This window comes from Rhopalosiphum padi, chromosome 2 (genome assembly GCF_020882245.1).
Source record: "Rhopalosiphum padi isolate XX-2018 chromosome 2, ASM2088224v1, whole genome shotgun sequence".
NCBI classification, from domain to species: Eukaryota; Metazoa; Arthropoda; class Insecta; order Hemiptera; family Aphididae; genus Rhopalosiphum; species Rhopalosiphum padi.
Window position 1 is genome coordinate 55,623,951 of NC_083598.1, and position 18,188 is coordinate 55,642,138.

General features: G+C 30.8%; 1 protein-coding gene and 1 pseudogene across 2 annotated transcripts; one reads left to right on the forward strand and one right to left on the reverse strand.

Annotated features, from left to right (window-relative positions):
* The first annotated feature begins 224 nt into the window (after positions 1-224).
* LOC132919689 (ATP-dependent RNA helicase me31b) lies at positions 225-10,674 on the forward strand. 2 transcript variants are annotated; one of them, XM_060981469.1, is made up of 11 exons: positions 225-410; positions 2,210-2,585; positions 2,649-2,724; positions 2,789-3,023; positions 3,089-3,232; positions 6,036-6,130; positions 6,197-6,319; positions 6,490-6,618; positions 6,706-6,886; positions 6,954-7,165; positions 9,192-10,674. In XM_060981469.1, the coding sequence occupies exons 2-11, from the start codon at positions 2,518-2,520 to the stop codon at positions 9,264-9,266; spliced, it is 1,338 nt and encodes a 445-aa protein (XP_060837452.1). In that variant the 5' UTR covers positions 225-410; positions 2,210-2,517; the 3' UTR covers positions 9,267-10,674. The 2 variants fall into 2 exon arrangements, with proteins under 2 accessions (XP_060837452.1, XP_060837451.1); XM_060981468.1 differs by having other exon boundaries at positions 226-410; positions 2,646-2,724.
* Positions 10,675-12,549: 1,875 nt separating this feature from the next.
* Positions 12,550-14,878, reverse strand: LOC132919687 (heat shock protein 70 A1-like; annotated as a pseudogene).
* Positions 14,879-18,188: the final 3,310 nt, after the last annotated feature.

Genomic DNA, 18,188 nt, shown 5'->3' on the forward strand with positions numbered 1-18,188 from the left:
GCGTACTGTGCTATTCGTCGTCGTGGGCTTCCGGATCACGACCGAACGGGTTGGCTACACTGTATAGCCACCGCTATCGAGAGACGTACTTGCGCCCCACGGGATCAAGTGTACATGGAGAACAACTACTTTAACCGTGCGGCACGTGGTGGGGGATGTGGCCACGATCGCGCGGTGCGTGGAAGGGATGACGGGGAAGGAGTGGAGGAACGAACGTTTTGTTGTTGTGAGTGTTGCGACCGTTTCGCCGTTTCGCGCGACGTCATTTATACGTTGATTGTGCGACTATAGATGTTATTTTTTGCCCGTTTTTTGGAAAAACGAACCGAACTGCGAAAGACGACGTCCGCCCGGCAGACGATCTGAACACGAAACGCGAGCCACCCGTGGACATTCCGTTGTTGGATCTGGTAAGTGTATTTTCGTGTTCGTATGTACGGATGGTGCTTGCGGCGCCGGCGAGAAACCTCGTTGTCTGGCCGAACACCTGACCGCCGCCATTTTGTCGCGGTAGTGGTGTGATGTTATTGTTATTGTTGTGGTCGTACTCTGATAAACTTATGGGCTTCCGGTAGTGGCTGCAGAGGAATACGCGTAGACGTTAGGCTGCCAGCCAGCCGAACCCGTGACGCTACTATCCGTCGGGACACGTCTTTTTTTGTGATCCGAATTCGTGCCAAACATGGCGTGCTACTTCCTGGTATTGACCCAGAACGCCGTGTTTCATTCTCGACAACGGTTCAACTACTAGTGGCTGCTCCCTATGGGGGAGGGTCTTGTAAATTTGTGTTTTGGAATTTGTCGCATAGCCTTATCTGACCGTCTTACGGGTTTTTCCGTCACCCCCCCCCAAATAGCCGATCGTCAGAAACGATGGTATTTATTAATTATATTCACAGTCAGCTGATGAATCGTTTTAATTTCGGATAATCACTGCTGTGCCGATAAATCACCTGTATTACATCCCATAAGTCGATGTCGCGTTCACGTAATAACTCGTCAAGTACTTAGGCTGTTTATTATCCCAAGTGTGTATTTAGGTAAATGGTAATTACGGTTGTTAGCGATAACCCAATCGCGTCTGTACGTCGTCCGCGTGTATCGTCTGTTCTAACTTTCCATATTCTATTTATAGTATAAGTCAATTTAAAATGTCGATAATTTCACAAGTTTCGGGATGCTAGATGATTTTCTTCAAGTGTTCTGAAATAATATTGTTGCTTCTTTTTTCACATATTTATAAATTTTTAAGTATGTTAGTAAAATTCAAGTATTGTTAACAAAACAATTATGTGAATGCTAAGTACTTATTTACCTATTAATTTAATTGTAAATATTATACTTATGTTTTATAAATCAGTATTTGATTAATTTTTTATTTTGAAATTTACATTAGGCACTTAGTTCAGATGATAATTAAATGTACATTATATAAAATTCTATAATATTCTATTACATCTACTTAAATCTGATAGTAACATAACTACATTTTATCATAGTGATTTAGAACAGAAAATAATTTGTATCTTCTAGGCTAGGAATAATTTTATGAAAAATGGGTAGATTGAACAAACTGGTTCCTATTTTAAATAAAAATTTGTTTTTGTAAAATATAAAATTAAATATTTTCTTTTTTGATTTTAACATTAAATTTCTTTTATGACTAAATTTCATTGATTTTTTTAAATTAGATATATAAGTATTAAAATCTCATAAGTATCATAGGTAATTACTAATATTCAAGTTTACTAGTTGTATAGTTATTTTTAAATTAGTTTAATTTATAATATTTACTTAATTTAACAAACTAAACAATCAAGAGTATTTTCCCTGTAACATAGGTAAAAGTTTTAACGTTTAACCTACATGCAAATAATGTTACATTTGAATATACATTCAATTAATCAACAATTTGTATTATTATTTTTGAAAGTAAAATTATAATAGGCATAGTACTTATAGTAATAATATCCTACAATGTCATTACAAAACATGATAATACAATTTATAGCAATCTAACTTTTACTGTATCTACAGATATTAGTGGTAAAACCCATTAATATATTAGATTATAGGTATTTAATGTCTTGATAAATATTTAATTGACAGTTTAAAAGTTAAAATTAGGAATTTTTATTTATTCTATTTTTCTATTTATATATAAAAATGTTGATCAAGTATGATTGTTGATTGTAATTATTTTTTTCAGGTTTATTAAAAGTTTCTTCATTCGAATCAGCTTTGTGTAGCTCTTCGTTGATATCAACCCAAGAAAAAAAGACATTATTTTCATAAGTGAAATAAGTTTACTATAATATTTAACTTACATTTTTTTAAAGATAAAAGTGAATACTTCATGGTATTTTTATTAAATGTTTGTTATTTTTTTATTTGTTGTACATAATAAAGTCTAAGTAAACACGTTTTAGTGTTAAAAAGTGATTGTTTTATCATAAATTAAAACAATTTTTTTTTTGTGTACACACGTTGGTTCCTTAGAACCTTAAAGAAGTTTAGATGCTTGCTACAAATCACAATAACTCTGGGATTAACCTCAATATGCCCAGTAAACAGTTAAACAGAATGTAAGTAATACTAGTTAAGAAATTTATAAATACAACGTATAAATGTTTTTATATTTTTAGTAGCTTTGAAGGAATAGATGATGCCGGTTGGAAGGCCAAACTTAAACTTCCGCCTCAAGATCACCGGATTAAAACAAGTGTATGTAAAATATCTAATGAATGCTTTGTGATCAAATATATTAACATAAAAAATATGATTACAGGATGTTACTTCAACTAAAGGAAATGATTTTGAAGAATTCTGTTTAAAACGAGAATTATTGATGGGTATATTTGAAAAAGGATGGGAAAAACCTAGCCCTATTCAAGAAGCAAGTATTCCAATAGCACTGTCTGGCAAAGATATATTGGCAAGAGCAAAAAACGGCACAGGAAAAACTGGAGCTTATTCTATTCCCGTTCTTGAACAAGTAGACCCAAAACTAGATGTTATACAAGGTATAAATCGTAAATTTCTGCTTGTTATTTTTATTATAAAATTTTATGAATGGTTTATTTTTTAGCACTTGTGATTGTGCCAACTAGAGAATTAGCATTACAAACTAGTCAAATATGTATTGAACTTGCAAAGCACTTGGACATTAGGGTCATGGTGACTACTGGTGGTACTAATCTTAAGGATGATATTCTTCGTATTTACCAAAGAGGTAAGATTTCCAAATAATTTTCTAATGAATGTTTTTTGACGATATACCTAGTACTATACATAGTATATACTATAAAAATCACTGAAAATACTAAAAATAAATAACTATCTATTAAATATTATATTTTAACTTAAATAATATTTATCTATATTGGTATAAATATTTCATTCTATAATTTTAAATTAATCGTGAATTTTTTGGTTGAAAATTTTAAATTTTACTCAATGATGAAAGTATTTGGATTCCCCTTCACTTAAAATGTATGAGTGAGATTTAATATTTGAGAGTTTAATTTCAAATCATATTACGAATTATTTACTAATACTACTCTAATAATACATTTTTTTGATCACTAACTATTTGTCATTGTGATAAATTCAAAGAAAATAACTTGTCTTTTTTACTGTTTGGTAATAAATATTTGAATCTTAATTAATAGTTACTTGCATAATTATTATTGCTTGTTTGAATATATTCTGCTCCGTGATGATATATTTTGGATTCCCCTTCACTTAAAATATATGAGTGAGATTTATTATTTGAGAGCTTAATTCCAAATCATATTAAAAATTATATACTTACACCTATACTCTAATTATACATTTTTTTGATCACAAAGTATTTGTTATGGTGATAAATTCAAAGAAAATAACTTGTCTTTTTTACTGTTTGATAATAAATATTTGAATCTTGATTCACATTTACTTAAATAATTATTGTTGATTATTAGAATATATTCTGCTCTATGATGATATATTTTGGATTCCCCTTCACTTGAAACATATGAGTGAGATATAATGTTTTGAGAGCTATAATTTCAGATTTTAAATATATAATTGTTAAACCATATAATATCTATAATAAACCTATTAAAATAAAAAATTCTAGTATATGTATTAATTATTTAACAAAAGATACTAATCCTTGGAAATTTTATTATAAATTAATCTGCTCTATGATGATATACTTGGATTCCCCTTCACTTAAACTTTATGAGTGAGAAATAATTTTTGAGAGCAATTTATTTTTTTAAATTCTTGTCATGATACGTATGGCTTATAAATAATAGTGCTTAGTTATTGAGTTAAAAAAATTGTATTTACTTGATCCCGAGTTTTTTTTTGTAATTTGAGCAAAGTAAATTATAAAATGTAATACAACCAATTTTTATAACTAAATCAATTTTTGGCAGGGTTACCATTAGTAATCTTTTAAGAGTACATGTACTCTTTTTTTTCTATTTCTATTTAATTCCAAAAATATTGAAATGTCACAAGTCGTAATAAACTAATCTAATAAAGTAATAACATTTCCGCTAAATTATATCGTTTTATGTTTTGTGATTCAGAAGTAGCATTCAAAATTTCTTCAGCTTGAACTAAAACTGAAGTTATTTAAATTTCTTAGTTTATGATCATGGTTTGTGTTGTTTTATCAATTTAATTGTCTAAAATGGATGTCTTTAAACACCAAACCTTTGTGGATTGATATAGAAAATAGCATTTATTTTTAAACAAATATGATGTACAAGTAAACGACTCTTTATTATTTGATCAATCTCAAAACTTAAATTTGTTTTCGTCACAAATGGAAAAAAAATTAAGATTTTTCATCATTAATATCAGACAAAAAGTGAGTGAAATATTTTGAACAAATAAGTTATGATACATCTTCAGAACTATTAAAAATATTTAGTTTTTACTTTGCCATATATGCTCAAAATGCCAATGTCGATAGAATATTTAGTCTTAAGAAAGTACAATGGACTGATGATAGAAATAGACTTCTACCCGATTCTGTAAAGCATTTGTTGATGACACAATACAATTTTAAGCATTTTTACTGTACTCGGTTTTATAATTATTGTATTAAAGACAAAAGTTTGATATCAAAAATAAGAAACAGCAATAAATATTAAATACTACATATATTTGATAATACCTGTGTAATTAAAATTATAAATAAAAACTAATTATTTACAAAATATATGATAATATTATGTATTTTAGTATTAGTATTTCATACATAATTTAGTATATAAAATGTCTTGTTAATTAAATAAATATTATCTATGAAAGTAGATTTTTCCTATTACCTTTATGGTTTTATATATTATGTACTCTTTTCTTAAAGATACAATGTGGTAACCCTAATTTCTGGTATGTATTAAATATTGCAGTACCTATCTGTTATTTTAACCACCTATGAATATTGTAATAATTTACAAAGCTAAAACTCGCTTTAAAATGATAATATCAATAAAAGCATATGACATTTTCTAGATAATATTCTTACCTTTAAATTTGATAATAGGTAAATTTGCTTACATTAGTAAGACAGAGACAACACATGCAGGCAATGTCCTCTTAACAAGAATTGTTAATAACATGAATGTTTTTTATATTTTTAATAAATCTGATTTTTAATCTCTATTGAATTTAGGTTTACTTTTTTTATTTAACTAATTATATTATACCATTAATATAATCTTAAAAAGATTTACTTAAATGTTCTAAATTTAAAATTCATTACTATATTTTTGATTAACCAAAAATGAATATATATATATGTTCACTTTAATTTAGTAAATAGTGGTTCTGACTACTTTTTTTGTATACTTAAGTATTGCATTTAGGTTTGAAGTCAATAACATATACCACTGAATGTATTATGTTACAATCACGGTTATCTAACCGTGGTTACGATGAACAACTATTATTCCCATCATTATATCTTAGAATTCTATTTTATTATTATATTATATTATGCTTCAATATAATAATATGTTAATATTTATTTTTAGTGCATGTTATTATTGCTACTCCTGGAAGGATATTGGATCTCCTAGACAAAAGCATAGCTAAAGTTGATAATTGTCGGATTTTAGTTTTAGATGAGGTAAATATACATCATATTACTTCCTCATTTGATTTAATAATATTATTAAGTCATTTTTATTTTTAGGCAGATAAACTCTTGTCACAAGATTTTAAAGGTATGTTAGATCATATAATTTCAAGGTTACCATCAGAGAGGCAAATCCTTCTGTATTCTGCCACATTCCCTCTGACTGTCAAACAATTTATGGTGCGTACTGTAATACAATAAATGAAAAAATTTTCTATTTCAAATAAGTCTGGAGAAAATTGCGACACTTATCAGTCCACTGTTCTGTTGCCTGTGCGAGTTTCATCAGGCTTATTTGGAATATAGTATACTTATATATAGATAAATTTAAAAAAAAATTTATGTTTTAGGATAAACATTTACGTAGTCCATATGAAATAAACTTGATGGAAGAGTTAACCTTGAAAGGAGTAACTCAGTATTATGCTTTTGTTCAAGAAAAACAAAAAGTTCACTGTTTGAACACTTTGTTCTCTAAGGTATGTAATATTAGAATGATAAGTAATTCTAAAGTATTTTTTTTTTCTAATTAAATGCTTACATTGTTTATTAATGTTATATTTTAGCTTCAAATAAATCAAAGTATAATATTTTGTAATTCTACGCAACGTGTGGAGTTACTTGCTAAAAAAATTACTGATCTCGGCTATTGTTGTTATTACATTCATGCTAAAATGGCACAAGCACATCGTAATCGTGTATTCCATGATTTTAGAAAAGGATCTTGCCGCAATCTTGTTTGTTCTGGTAATAAAATTAATTCTAGAATTTATATTCATGTTATATTTTGATACTTATATTTTTTTTCTTACAGATTTATTTACGAGAGGTATTGATGTTCAAGCTGTAAATGTTGTGATAAACTTTGATTTTCCCAAAATGGCAGAAACATATTTGCATCGTATTGGTAGATCAGGTCGATTTGGTCATCTTGGTATAGCTATCAATCTTATCACTTATGATGACCGGTTTGCTTTACATCGTATTGAACAAGAATTAGGCACAGAAATAAAACCCATACCTAAGGTAAGTTATTTACTAAAATACACTAATAAGTATTAAGTAATAATTTATTATCTCATTTAAAACTATTAATTCATAGAATTGTCATAGAGGTAACATCAATTTATATTTATTATTATTTAGTTTACAGTCTATAGAAAAAGTTATATTGAACTTATTGAAGTTCTTATATTATTCCATCAAGAGTCTTCTATAGTCTATACATGTGTATTGTGTATATGTCGTATCCACTTAATGAAATTATCCAATTCATTAAATAGAAACAATATTTTTGTACTTAGTAAATTAATTTTATTAAAAATGGATTTCTTTTCATGAAATTAATATTGTAATTTGATAGTTTGTAATTATTTTTTATCAAATGACCATCCACTTAATAATGCAAAATATACATATTATACTACCATTTTCTATTATATGAATAATCCCTAAACCATACGTCAATATAAATATAATATATCAAAATATACAAACATGTCTTAATTATAATTATTTTTGTTATAACTGATAAACAACCCTATAATATAAAACCACATTATGAATTATTTTAAAATAATACAATATAGGTAAATATAAAGAGTAGGTAATAATTAATTTGAGTTTCATTTGTAGCTCTTGTTTAATGACCTTATGTATCTTACTTATGCTGAAATGTCTATAATCTACTTTATGACCAGCCTTTTATAATTGTATTGCTGTAGATACTTGTCTGGCTGTACTTTAAATAAAAATCATTTATTAGTTGTTGCTTTATCAAGAAGACTAGAGTATTTGAGTTGTTTCTTGACGATCCAACTATACTCTGTTCAAAATGAGATTGTGACTCGGCAGTCAACTTATGGGCATGGCTTTACTACATAGCAGGTATACAGATAGTTGACTCTGTGGGGTTGACAAACGGGTGTTGTCTGACCCCTGCTCGACAAAAACTGGTCGCCGCCGATTCACCATCTCATTTTGAACAGAGTATAATTGTTAGAAGAATTAAAATATTAAATTAAAAAAAAAATTAAATGACAAAGTATTCCAATTTTTTTTTAAATAATACATATCTTTATTTAAGATATGATTGTGTTAGAGTTTATACATTATTCGTACAATATACAACTAATAGTAGTATAATATTATGTATTTAATGTTTCACTTTTTTGTTTCACTAATTGGATGGCTGTTAAATGCTATCTGTATCATATAATCTAATAGTTTTTCATAAAAACTTACCAAATTATTTGTTGCATAAAATTATTAAATTTAGAGTGACCAATTATGGTAGTGCAATAGTCCCCAATTCTCATGGATAAGATGTTCTATTTATGTTTGTTACTTTTAATTTACTTTTGAATTGAACTTTAAATTATCCCTAGAGCACACGCTTCATGGTCAAAAAAATCGGGCTTTTAGAATTTTTTTCATTGCTTCAAAAATGTGAAATATTAATCTAACCCAACCTGGGTACCTTCTAATTAGGTGATAAACTTAAATTAGATAACTCCCAATTGTATACAATTGATGTCTGTACTTTAGAAGGGTTCAAAATTCATTATCTATTGAAAAAATTGTCTATAATAACATTTATATGAAAGTTTAATTTGTTTATATTAAGTATCAATAAAAGCATTTGACAATTTTTATTTATTTAAAGAGCAATAAAATAATGATTATTTTAATTTATCAAGTTTTAATTGATATATTTTAATACACGGTTTAAAAGATATGTGTGTAGAAACTCGTGAATATTTTAAATGCGTGTAATCTAGGGTTAAGTTTTTTATGGTTGCAAATTATAATATTCTATAGGTTAAAATATATTTCCAGACAAATTCTATTATATAAAATTGAATTTTAAATTATTAGGCTTTAGTATAATTTATTTGTTTGCCATAACTTCTTGTTTTGCTAATTAATTTTATAGTATACAATTAATTAATAGTCAATAGATTTTTAATAATACTTAAATATGTTATTAATTTTTTTTTTTAAATAAATATAAATATATTATATAATGATGTATTCTTTTTTTTTCTTGCAGGTAATTGATCCAAGGTTATATGTTGCACGACCAGAAGATGTAGATATTAATGAAGAAATGGACCTTAGTAAATGAAAAATTCTCCTTCCCCAACTATTGTAAATATTTGTATCTATAACAAACTCAATACCTACATACTTAACTTTAAGACTCAAGAACCCAAGATATATACATTTTATTTTTCAATCAATCCAAAGAAAAATTTGATTTCAAAACTATTTGCAGTTAACTTTAAATTTTTTATTTTAATTTCTAAATTCATAACTAAAATCTCTTCTCTTGTTTTTTTTTTTATTATTATTATTATTAGTATTATTTTATTTTCATTTCACAAGAAATTTATGTTGCCTTGCATGGTAGTACTGTATCTCACTAAGGTTACTTAAACTTCTTGGATCAAGCCTTTCGTGAACAGTACTGCATCCTTGCCACATTGGCATAAAATGTGTATATATTAATGGTATAAACAAATTCCCTCGCTGTTGTCCGATATATTGTATATAAGAGTATATTATTTATTATATTTAAAAAAATTAAAATTTGTTGCTATTGAATTAGCGAAAAGATCTCTAATGCAAGTGTGACTATTACGAATTGATCCAAATTTCGTGCTGAGAATACAGCTGTCTCAGTTACGGTACAATAAATAAAACCAAAAGCTGGAACCCGTCCTACCAAATTTCTTTCTTGAATTGGTTTATGAAAACTTTCACTTCAGCCCAATTGTTTTCTTACCAATTAAATTTTTTCTGGTTTCATTTTGGACGGTAAAATTTTAATTACTATTATGTATTTGACCTAATTAAATCATTCAAAAATTTATTTCATGTTCATGATTTGACTTGGGATTTAAGGGCTGAAGTCAAATTATGTATGGGGGGAACAAAATTGTTAAATTTTATTTTTTCTTAATGAAATAAATAAGTACCACTTTTGTTTTAAAACTTATAGAAACAAAATAAAAATTTGCTAAATTAAAAAAATTAATAATCTTATTATAAAGTTATGCAAAATTTGGTACTTAATTCATTTTCTTTTTCAAAAAATAAAATATGATGTTGGCTTTTTGCTGCGTTAATTAGGAGTTAAATTACTGCTACATCAAAAAAAAAATATAAAATAATTATAAAAAATGGTTGTAAGTTAGAAAACAATTTTATTTTACTGAATTTAAAATTAATATTTTAATAAAAGAAGTCTACATTATATTTTATAATAGGACCAAATTATATTAGACATTCAATGACTATTTTAAGTTAAAACTTGCTTATACAATTTTTATATCAACTAAATCTCGTTACCCGTTTAATTAGTGTATAACATATTATTTTCTCTATTATGTATTATTAAAATTAACTGTGTATCCAACTATTTTCATGTCAAAAAGATGTATTGTTATATACAAATTTAGTGCAAATTTGTAAATGAATGAAAAAAAATGAAATGGTAAAAACAATGAAATAAAACCAACTTTCAACCACCATTTGAGTTTTTTTTTTGTCCTAAAGTTAATCCTAAACCTTATTTTAATAGTTTAATGTTATATTCAATAAATATTTTTATGTGAATTAATTTTACATTAATATTACTTATTTGTGAGTAACAATATATAGTATTCATTTTTAAAGAAATAATTAAAATTATAGTGATGATTACTTACGTAGTTCCCAGTATTCTATATATATACTGTAAAAATTTATTGTGCTATAATTAGTTATATTATCAGAAGGTAGTAACTTTTTCATTATGTTGATTAACCAATAACAATTTTAAGATTGTATAATGTAAAGTCTAGTCTAGTCACATGATCAATGGTCGTAGGTTTAAAGCAGCGGTTCTAAACAATAGGGTCGCGACTAATAAGTCGCCAATAATTTTAAATTGGTCGGCTAAAATTTAAACCGCCATTGAACGTTATAATAAGGTCGCATGAAAAATTTGATAATATCTTGGGTCGCCTCTACTCAAAGGTTAAAGACTGCTGGCTTAAAGAATATTCTAGAATCTAGATTATATATTTTCATCAATACATCAAAATACCAAAAAGAAAAGAAAACTATTAACAATTTCTGCATTAGGAGGACATTTTTTTTATTTTAAAGTATAATGGAAGCTTTTTCCTCTTTATTTTAAAAGTAATAATTAGGGAAAAGATAAAATTTTAAGGATACAGATTATACAAATATATCTTAATCCACAAATAACATTTCTTATTATTCATAAAATATTTATTGTGCTTGATACATTATGATATAAATTGAATAATCATTTTCTATAATAGAAAAATATTATGAGTAATTCTAGATTACTCTTCAATTGTTCTTAAAAAGTATTTATATATTTAATTTTAGTTACATTTTAAGTTATGATGTTCTAATTAAAAAATATTTGACTTAAATTTTAAACATGAAACATTATGCCTTCACAAATTTTTATCTTGTAGTATAATGAAGATGTTTTCCTCTTTCTTTTAAAAGTTGTAAATGACTAATCATTAGGGAAAAGATAAAATTTTAAAGAAACAGATTATTCAAGTATATCATTATGATACATTATGATATAAATTGAATAATCATTTTCTATAGTAGAAAAAAAATTATTTATTTAGAGAATCTAATCATGTCAGTCAACAGAGTAACACAGTATGGTAAATTTTTGAATTGAGCCTTTTATGGGTAAAGAACGTTAACAAAAAATGTGTAACATATGAAATTGGATACTTATACGTATAACAACAATTTAAGTTGTATCTTCAAATTCAAGAATAATTAGTTTTACAAATTTAGACAAGAGGCATTTTGCATTGTAATTATTTTATACACAACAAAAGTTTCAAAATAATTTTAAGGTAAGTATTATGCCACAAACAGTTATATTTACACAACCATATGATGGCTTGGTGCCTATGTCTATGTAGTATTGTCATTTAATTAAACAACAATAAATAGTAATGGATATTATTATTTCAGTTCAATAATAAACATCATTAACAGGCTAGTTATTTTAACACGTAAGATCTTACTTTTAATTAAATATGTAAGTACTGTCAATTCAACAATACAGAAACATTTAACTTTTTTTTTTCGTTTTCGTGGTACAATTTTTATAGCGAATAAAATAATTTATCTTTTTTGTTCGTTTTCGATGCTTAACTTCTGAGCCCAGCTTTTTAACTAAAATGCATACAGGCATACAGCCCGCGTGCATTATGAGCTGTAGGCACCAAATAATACCTTGCATAAGAACAAATATCATACCATATACTGATGTATTTTAACTGCAGTGCAAATGAAAATTAATACTTATGAGTGTTATTGCAGTAGGTACATTCGTGACAAATTAAAAGACAACACAAATATTATAGACTGTACAGCTAATAAATATATTTTTGAGAAAACTTAAACATTACAATAAATAAAAAAAAAATCAGTCTTAACTTAGATCTACTAATAGGTAGGGCATCTTACATAATAAGAAATAAAAATCTAGGATGCAGTTTATAACGGTATTTACAAATATTATGAAATGATATATTTTTTTAATAATTAATCGACTTCTTCGACGGTAGGTCCTCTAGAGCCAGGGTAACCTTGCGCACCGGGAGGCGCGCCACCGGGTTGTCCTGCACCGTGTATCTTCATCATGAGAGCGGAACAACTCTTTTGGATTTCCTTGAGTTTGTACTCGTACTCTTCCTTGTCTGCCAACTGATTGTTGTCCAACCACTGGACGACGGCGTCGCATTCCTGTTTCCCGGTGTTCTTCTCGGATTCGGTCAACTTGTCGCCGGCCTCGTCCAACGCTTGTTTAACACTGAACACGTAGCTCTCCAACTGGTTCTTGGCCGCGATCTTGGCCTTCTGTCGTTCGTCCTCTTCTTTGTACCGTTCGGCTTCGCTGAGCATACGATCGATTTCGGCTTGAGACAGGCGACCTTTGTCGTTCTTGATGACGATGTTCTTTGAGCGCCCAGAGCTGTTATCCTTAGCCGACACGTTCAAAATGCCGTTGGCGTCCATATCAAAAGTCACCTCGATCTTGGGTACACCCCTGGGAGCCGGAGGTATGCCGGTCAGGTCGAACGTTCCCAACAGATTGTTGTCCTTAGTCATGGCCCTTTCCCCTTCGAACACCTGGATGGTGACGGCCGGTTGGTTGTCCGCGTACGTCGTGAACGTTTGGGTTTGCTTGCAAGGAATAGTGGAATTGCGCTCGACGATTTTGGTCATCACTCCGCCCGCGGTCTCGATGCCCAGCGACAAGGGGGTGACGTCCACGAGCAACACGTCTTGAATCGCAGAACTCGTGTCGCCGCTCAGGATGGCCGCCTGTACTGCGGCGCCGTAGGCTACGGCTTCGTCGGGATTGATGGACAGGTTGAGCGGTTTGCCGCAGAAAAAAGTTTTGCAGGAGACTCTGGATCTTCGGGATCCTCGTGGAACCGCCCACGAGCACCACGTCGTGTATGTCTCCCTTGTCCAACTTGGCGTCCGCCAACGCCTTTTCCACCGGTTGCAGAGTCGATCTGAACAGGTCTGCGCACAACTCCTCGAAACGGGCCCGGGAAACTCGCGTGTAGAAATCGATACCTTCCATCAGAGCGTCGATCTCTATGGTGGCCTCCGAGCTAGACGACAACGTTCTCTTGGCCCGTTCCGCGGCCGTCCTCAGCCGCCTCAACGCCCTCGGATTGGAATGTACGTCTTTTTTGCATTTCCTCTTGAACTCTTCCGCCAAATGACATACCAGCCGGTTGTCGAAGTCTTCGCCGCCCAAGTGCGTGTCGCCCGCCGTCGACTTCACTTCGAATATCGAACCCTCGTCGATCTGCAAAACGGACACGTCGAACGTCCCGCCGCCCAGATCGAATATCAACACGTTCCTCTCTCCTTTCAGGTTCTTGTCCAGACCGTACGCCAAAGCCGCAGCTGTCGGTTCGTTGATTATTCGCATCACGTTCAGGCCGGCTATCACGCCCGCGTCCTTTGTCGCCTGTCTCTGCGAATCGTTAAAGTACGCCGGCACCGTGATCACGGCGTCCGTCACTTCGCGGCCCAAGTACGCTTCCGCGGTCTCCTTCATTTTCGTCAGCACCATCGAACTGATCTCTTCCGGCGCGAACACTTTCGGCTCGCCTTTGAATTCCACTTGGATTTTAGGCTTACCGCAATCGTTTATCACTTTGAACGGCCAGTGTTTGATGTCCGCTTGCGTCTTTTCGTCGTCGAAACGACGGCCGATCAAACGTTTGGCGTCGAACACCGTGTTCACCGGATTCATGGCCACTTGGTTCTTGGCCCCGTCGCCGATCAACCGTTCGGTGTCCGTGAACGCCACATAACTCGGAGTGGTCCTGTTACCTTGATCGTTGGCGATCACCTCTACTTTTCCGTGTTGCCAGATACCCACACATGAATAGGTGGTACCCAGGTCGATACCGATCGCTGTCTTTCCGACCATTTCTTCGCCAAAAAGTTGTGGGTTTTGTTCACGTAAAATTAATACGAATAGAAATTATATAAATCTAAAACGTATACACAAATAACGCGCACAACTCGAAAACGATTTATGTCACTTTGTGTTTAATAATGCACTGGAAAAATCTGTGAATAGCGCAAGATAGTATGCGTCTCTCCGCTCGTTCAATCGCACTGGTATCGCTTCAAAATTCAAACTGATGCCCACTACCGCGCTGCTGACGTTTATATATATTCGACGGAACGTTCTAGAAGGTTCGATACGTTTCGCGAGCGCTGCTGTGACCGCCGCGCCGTCCCCCTACTTCGCCGCTACACATTTCACACGGTATTTTAATAATCACTATTCTGTTATAGAACGTTCTCGAATTTTCTCCGTCTTTCACATTATTTTCACCTGGTATTTACTTATACCTGTATTAAAATACTGAAATATATTGATACAATTTTTTTATATGCATTTGAAGTTAAAATGATTATTTTTACAATATTCGTCAACACCTCAACATCTTTTAAACCTCTAGTACTTATAGACTAGGTTTAGTAAAAAATTTATAAAAATTTCAATTTTAATAGTTAAGGTTTGAAAGTTTAATACAACTTCGTTTCTATTGAATAGGTCATACAAGAACATTCTCAAATTTTCTAAATCTTTCTTGTTATATTCACTTAATGCTTACACTGCAGAAATATTATATTTTTAACATATTTTCAACATGTTTCATTCAAGTTTTAAATATTAATGGAATATGATAAGGTTTTGTCCAGAACGTTTTTGATGTTTTTGTTTGTGACAACATATTGTCACAAAATGTTTTGGCAGCGAAAATCATATTTTCAAAATATGCAGATATAATGTTGTTAACAAATTTTTAGTATAACTTAGCAACAATATTATCATAGGGTATATTTTCAACATATTTTATGACATTGTTTGATTTTTAATATGGTTATTAATTATTCTGTCAGTATTTGTTCGCCACAATATTATGTCAAGGATGTTTCAAACACGTTTTAATTAATCTCTAACGCGTAATATTTTATTGTAAACATTTTCAAAATATATTCGAATAAATTAATAAAAAATTATTACTCCTTATATTTTGAATAATATAATAGTAAATTTTATACTTATATTTACAAATCGTGTTGTTAAAAATCGCACAAAAAAAAAAAATTATGAAAAATGTATTGTTGTGCCTGCAGAGTAAAAATTAAAAATAAATTATTTTGAAAAATATTTAAATATAATAAAAATTATAAATAGTAAAAATTTAAAAGTATATAATTTGTATATTGTAGTATTATTGACTATACTTTTTTTCTATGGATTTTTGTTACGATTAGATGCTGTGCCATCCAGTTTTTTAGTGGTTTTTCAATTTCCACATTGGGTATTGTTGAAAATGTATTCATTTTCTTAATAGTTTCTAAAATTAAATCTATATCAAATTCTATACTTACTATTATATAAAGAAAAGTCGTATTTTGACGTTGTTAGAGGTAATCTCTGGATCTCCCTAACCGATTTTGAAAATTATTTTACCAATAGAAAGCCACATTCTTTGTGAGTGTCATAAGCATAAATTTAGTCCGATAAAGTTAACTATTAATTACAAAATTAATAATTAAAATAAACGTGTAAATTGTATACATGTATATTGTATACGGAACGGTGGCCCGTGGGTTTCCGTGGCAATCTATAATTGTTCTGAAAAATAATAACGTAAGTATGCCTAAAATAAAAACACAACTAGGTATCTAGATATAAATCTCACACAAAATCGGTTAAGGTATACCGATTAGGAGAGACTTCCTCTGAGTATACATAGTGTTGAACATATATATCACATTAGTGACATTACTGTTACTTTAAGTTACTTATAGTAACCATTTTTTAATTAATAACTAAGTATTTACCTATACTGCACAGTGCACGAACAACGCTGGGCGAAACAGTTATGTAAAATTGATATGTCAGAAATATCATCTATACACCAAATCAGAAAACCAAAAATATAGTTTTTATCATCGCGCTAAATGTTAGCATTAGGTAACCAATGAACCAAACTTTACGCAGATGCATTTTGTACGGGCAACGAAGTGCACGGGGACAGCTAGTAAATCATAATTCTTAAACACTTATTCATAAAAGTAGAATGTATACTATTTCTGTGAATATGCCGTAAGCATAGGTTTAAAATTCGAAAAATACTCATTCCCCCCGAAAAATCAAAATTACATGGAATGACCGCAGGAGGGGGAAGTTATACCCTCTAATATAAAATAATTTTTACTTCTCATATAGACCTTTACTGCTGATGTGGATAGAGAGGATTCACGAGGATTGTAATTTAAAGATTAGTCCAAACTGGGATGGGCATGAACCTCTCAACAGTCTCAATCCGCCTTCTCCGCGAGAGCACCATTAAAGAAAGTGAAATGATCGAGAATGACTGCGTATCACCAACTGCAGTTTACATGATGGCGTGACCGTCAAATCACGCATTAACACGCACGCGGTTACGCAATACGACGATATTCGTGTACCACCACCATCTAATATCTCTAATATCTCACGCCTATAATACGAATGGGTTTCGACAACATATATTTATATATAAGTGCAAGTGCGGACTACAATAATATCGGACTATATTCGTGACGATGTCCACTGTCGGCGCGAGACGGCTCACTAATCATCTCATGCATCGTGAACAACACGGCTTTCAACGACCGAATCCGCCCGCGCTCGATAGCATAAAATCGAATTAAAGGCCAACAAAACATACCCGTTGAATGTCGATGGTCTGCACCGATACCGAAGACGAGTCACAACAGTATTAATATACCGGCCACTGATTTACATTAGTACTATAGTACTATATATTATATAATATGATATGATATTACGTCGCAGTCGAAACGAAGCACATTCGTACCTACTATAAATAATAATAATATGCACAACGCGCGTACCGGATACGGGCTAATTTACAAGGTGACCGGCCTGCGTTTGCACTGGCGTTGACGCGCGATTTCGGCGTGATGCGTCGCCCGGCAAAAGTGCATAAAACTGACCGTCGTATTGACAACGAAACCGATGCGTCACCGATAAAACACGAGGCCGACGCACGACACGACCGGTATACATTATAGGTGATGGCAATGCGACACACCAAGACGAATGGTGAATCGGTGAATCGTCGGCGGTTATACATTTTACGCACCAAAACGATAAATGGTTTTGAGTGTACCAATACACTCGTCCGCACTCAATCAAAACTAACTGATTTATATAATAATCGATATCGTGTGTATAAATATACATTATATTATACAAACAAATATTATACAACAGTTACTACATATTATTATAACTGTTATATTTTACACAATTATCTATGTTTAGGTATATAATCATACCCACCTGGCTGCTGCCTGCAATAATGCAAGTTGCAATGAGCTGTAATTTCCTAAAAGATGGTACCTATACTGGCTATACTATACTCGTGACACA

Bases quoted from the DNA above. Each gene is read 5' to 3' on its own strand.
- LOC132919689 (XM_060981468.1), top strand. From the start codon at position 2,518: ATGCTTGCTACAAATCACAATAACTCTGGGATTAACCTCAATATGCCC. The intron at 2,725-2,788 runs GTATGTAAAATA...ATATGATTACAG, and splicing joins ATCACCGGATTAAAACAAGT to GATGTTACTTCAACTAAAGG. The intron at 6,619-6,705 runs GTATGTAATATT...GTTATATTTTAG, and splicing joins TGAACACTTTGTTCTCTAAG to CTTCAAATAAATCAAAGTAT.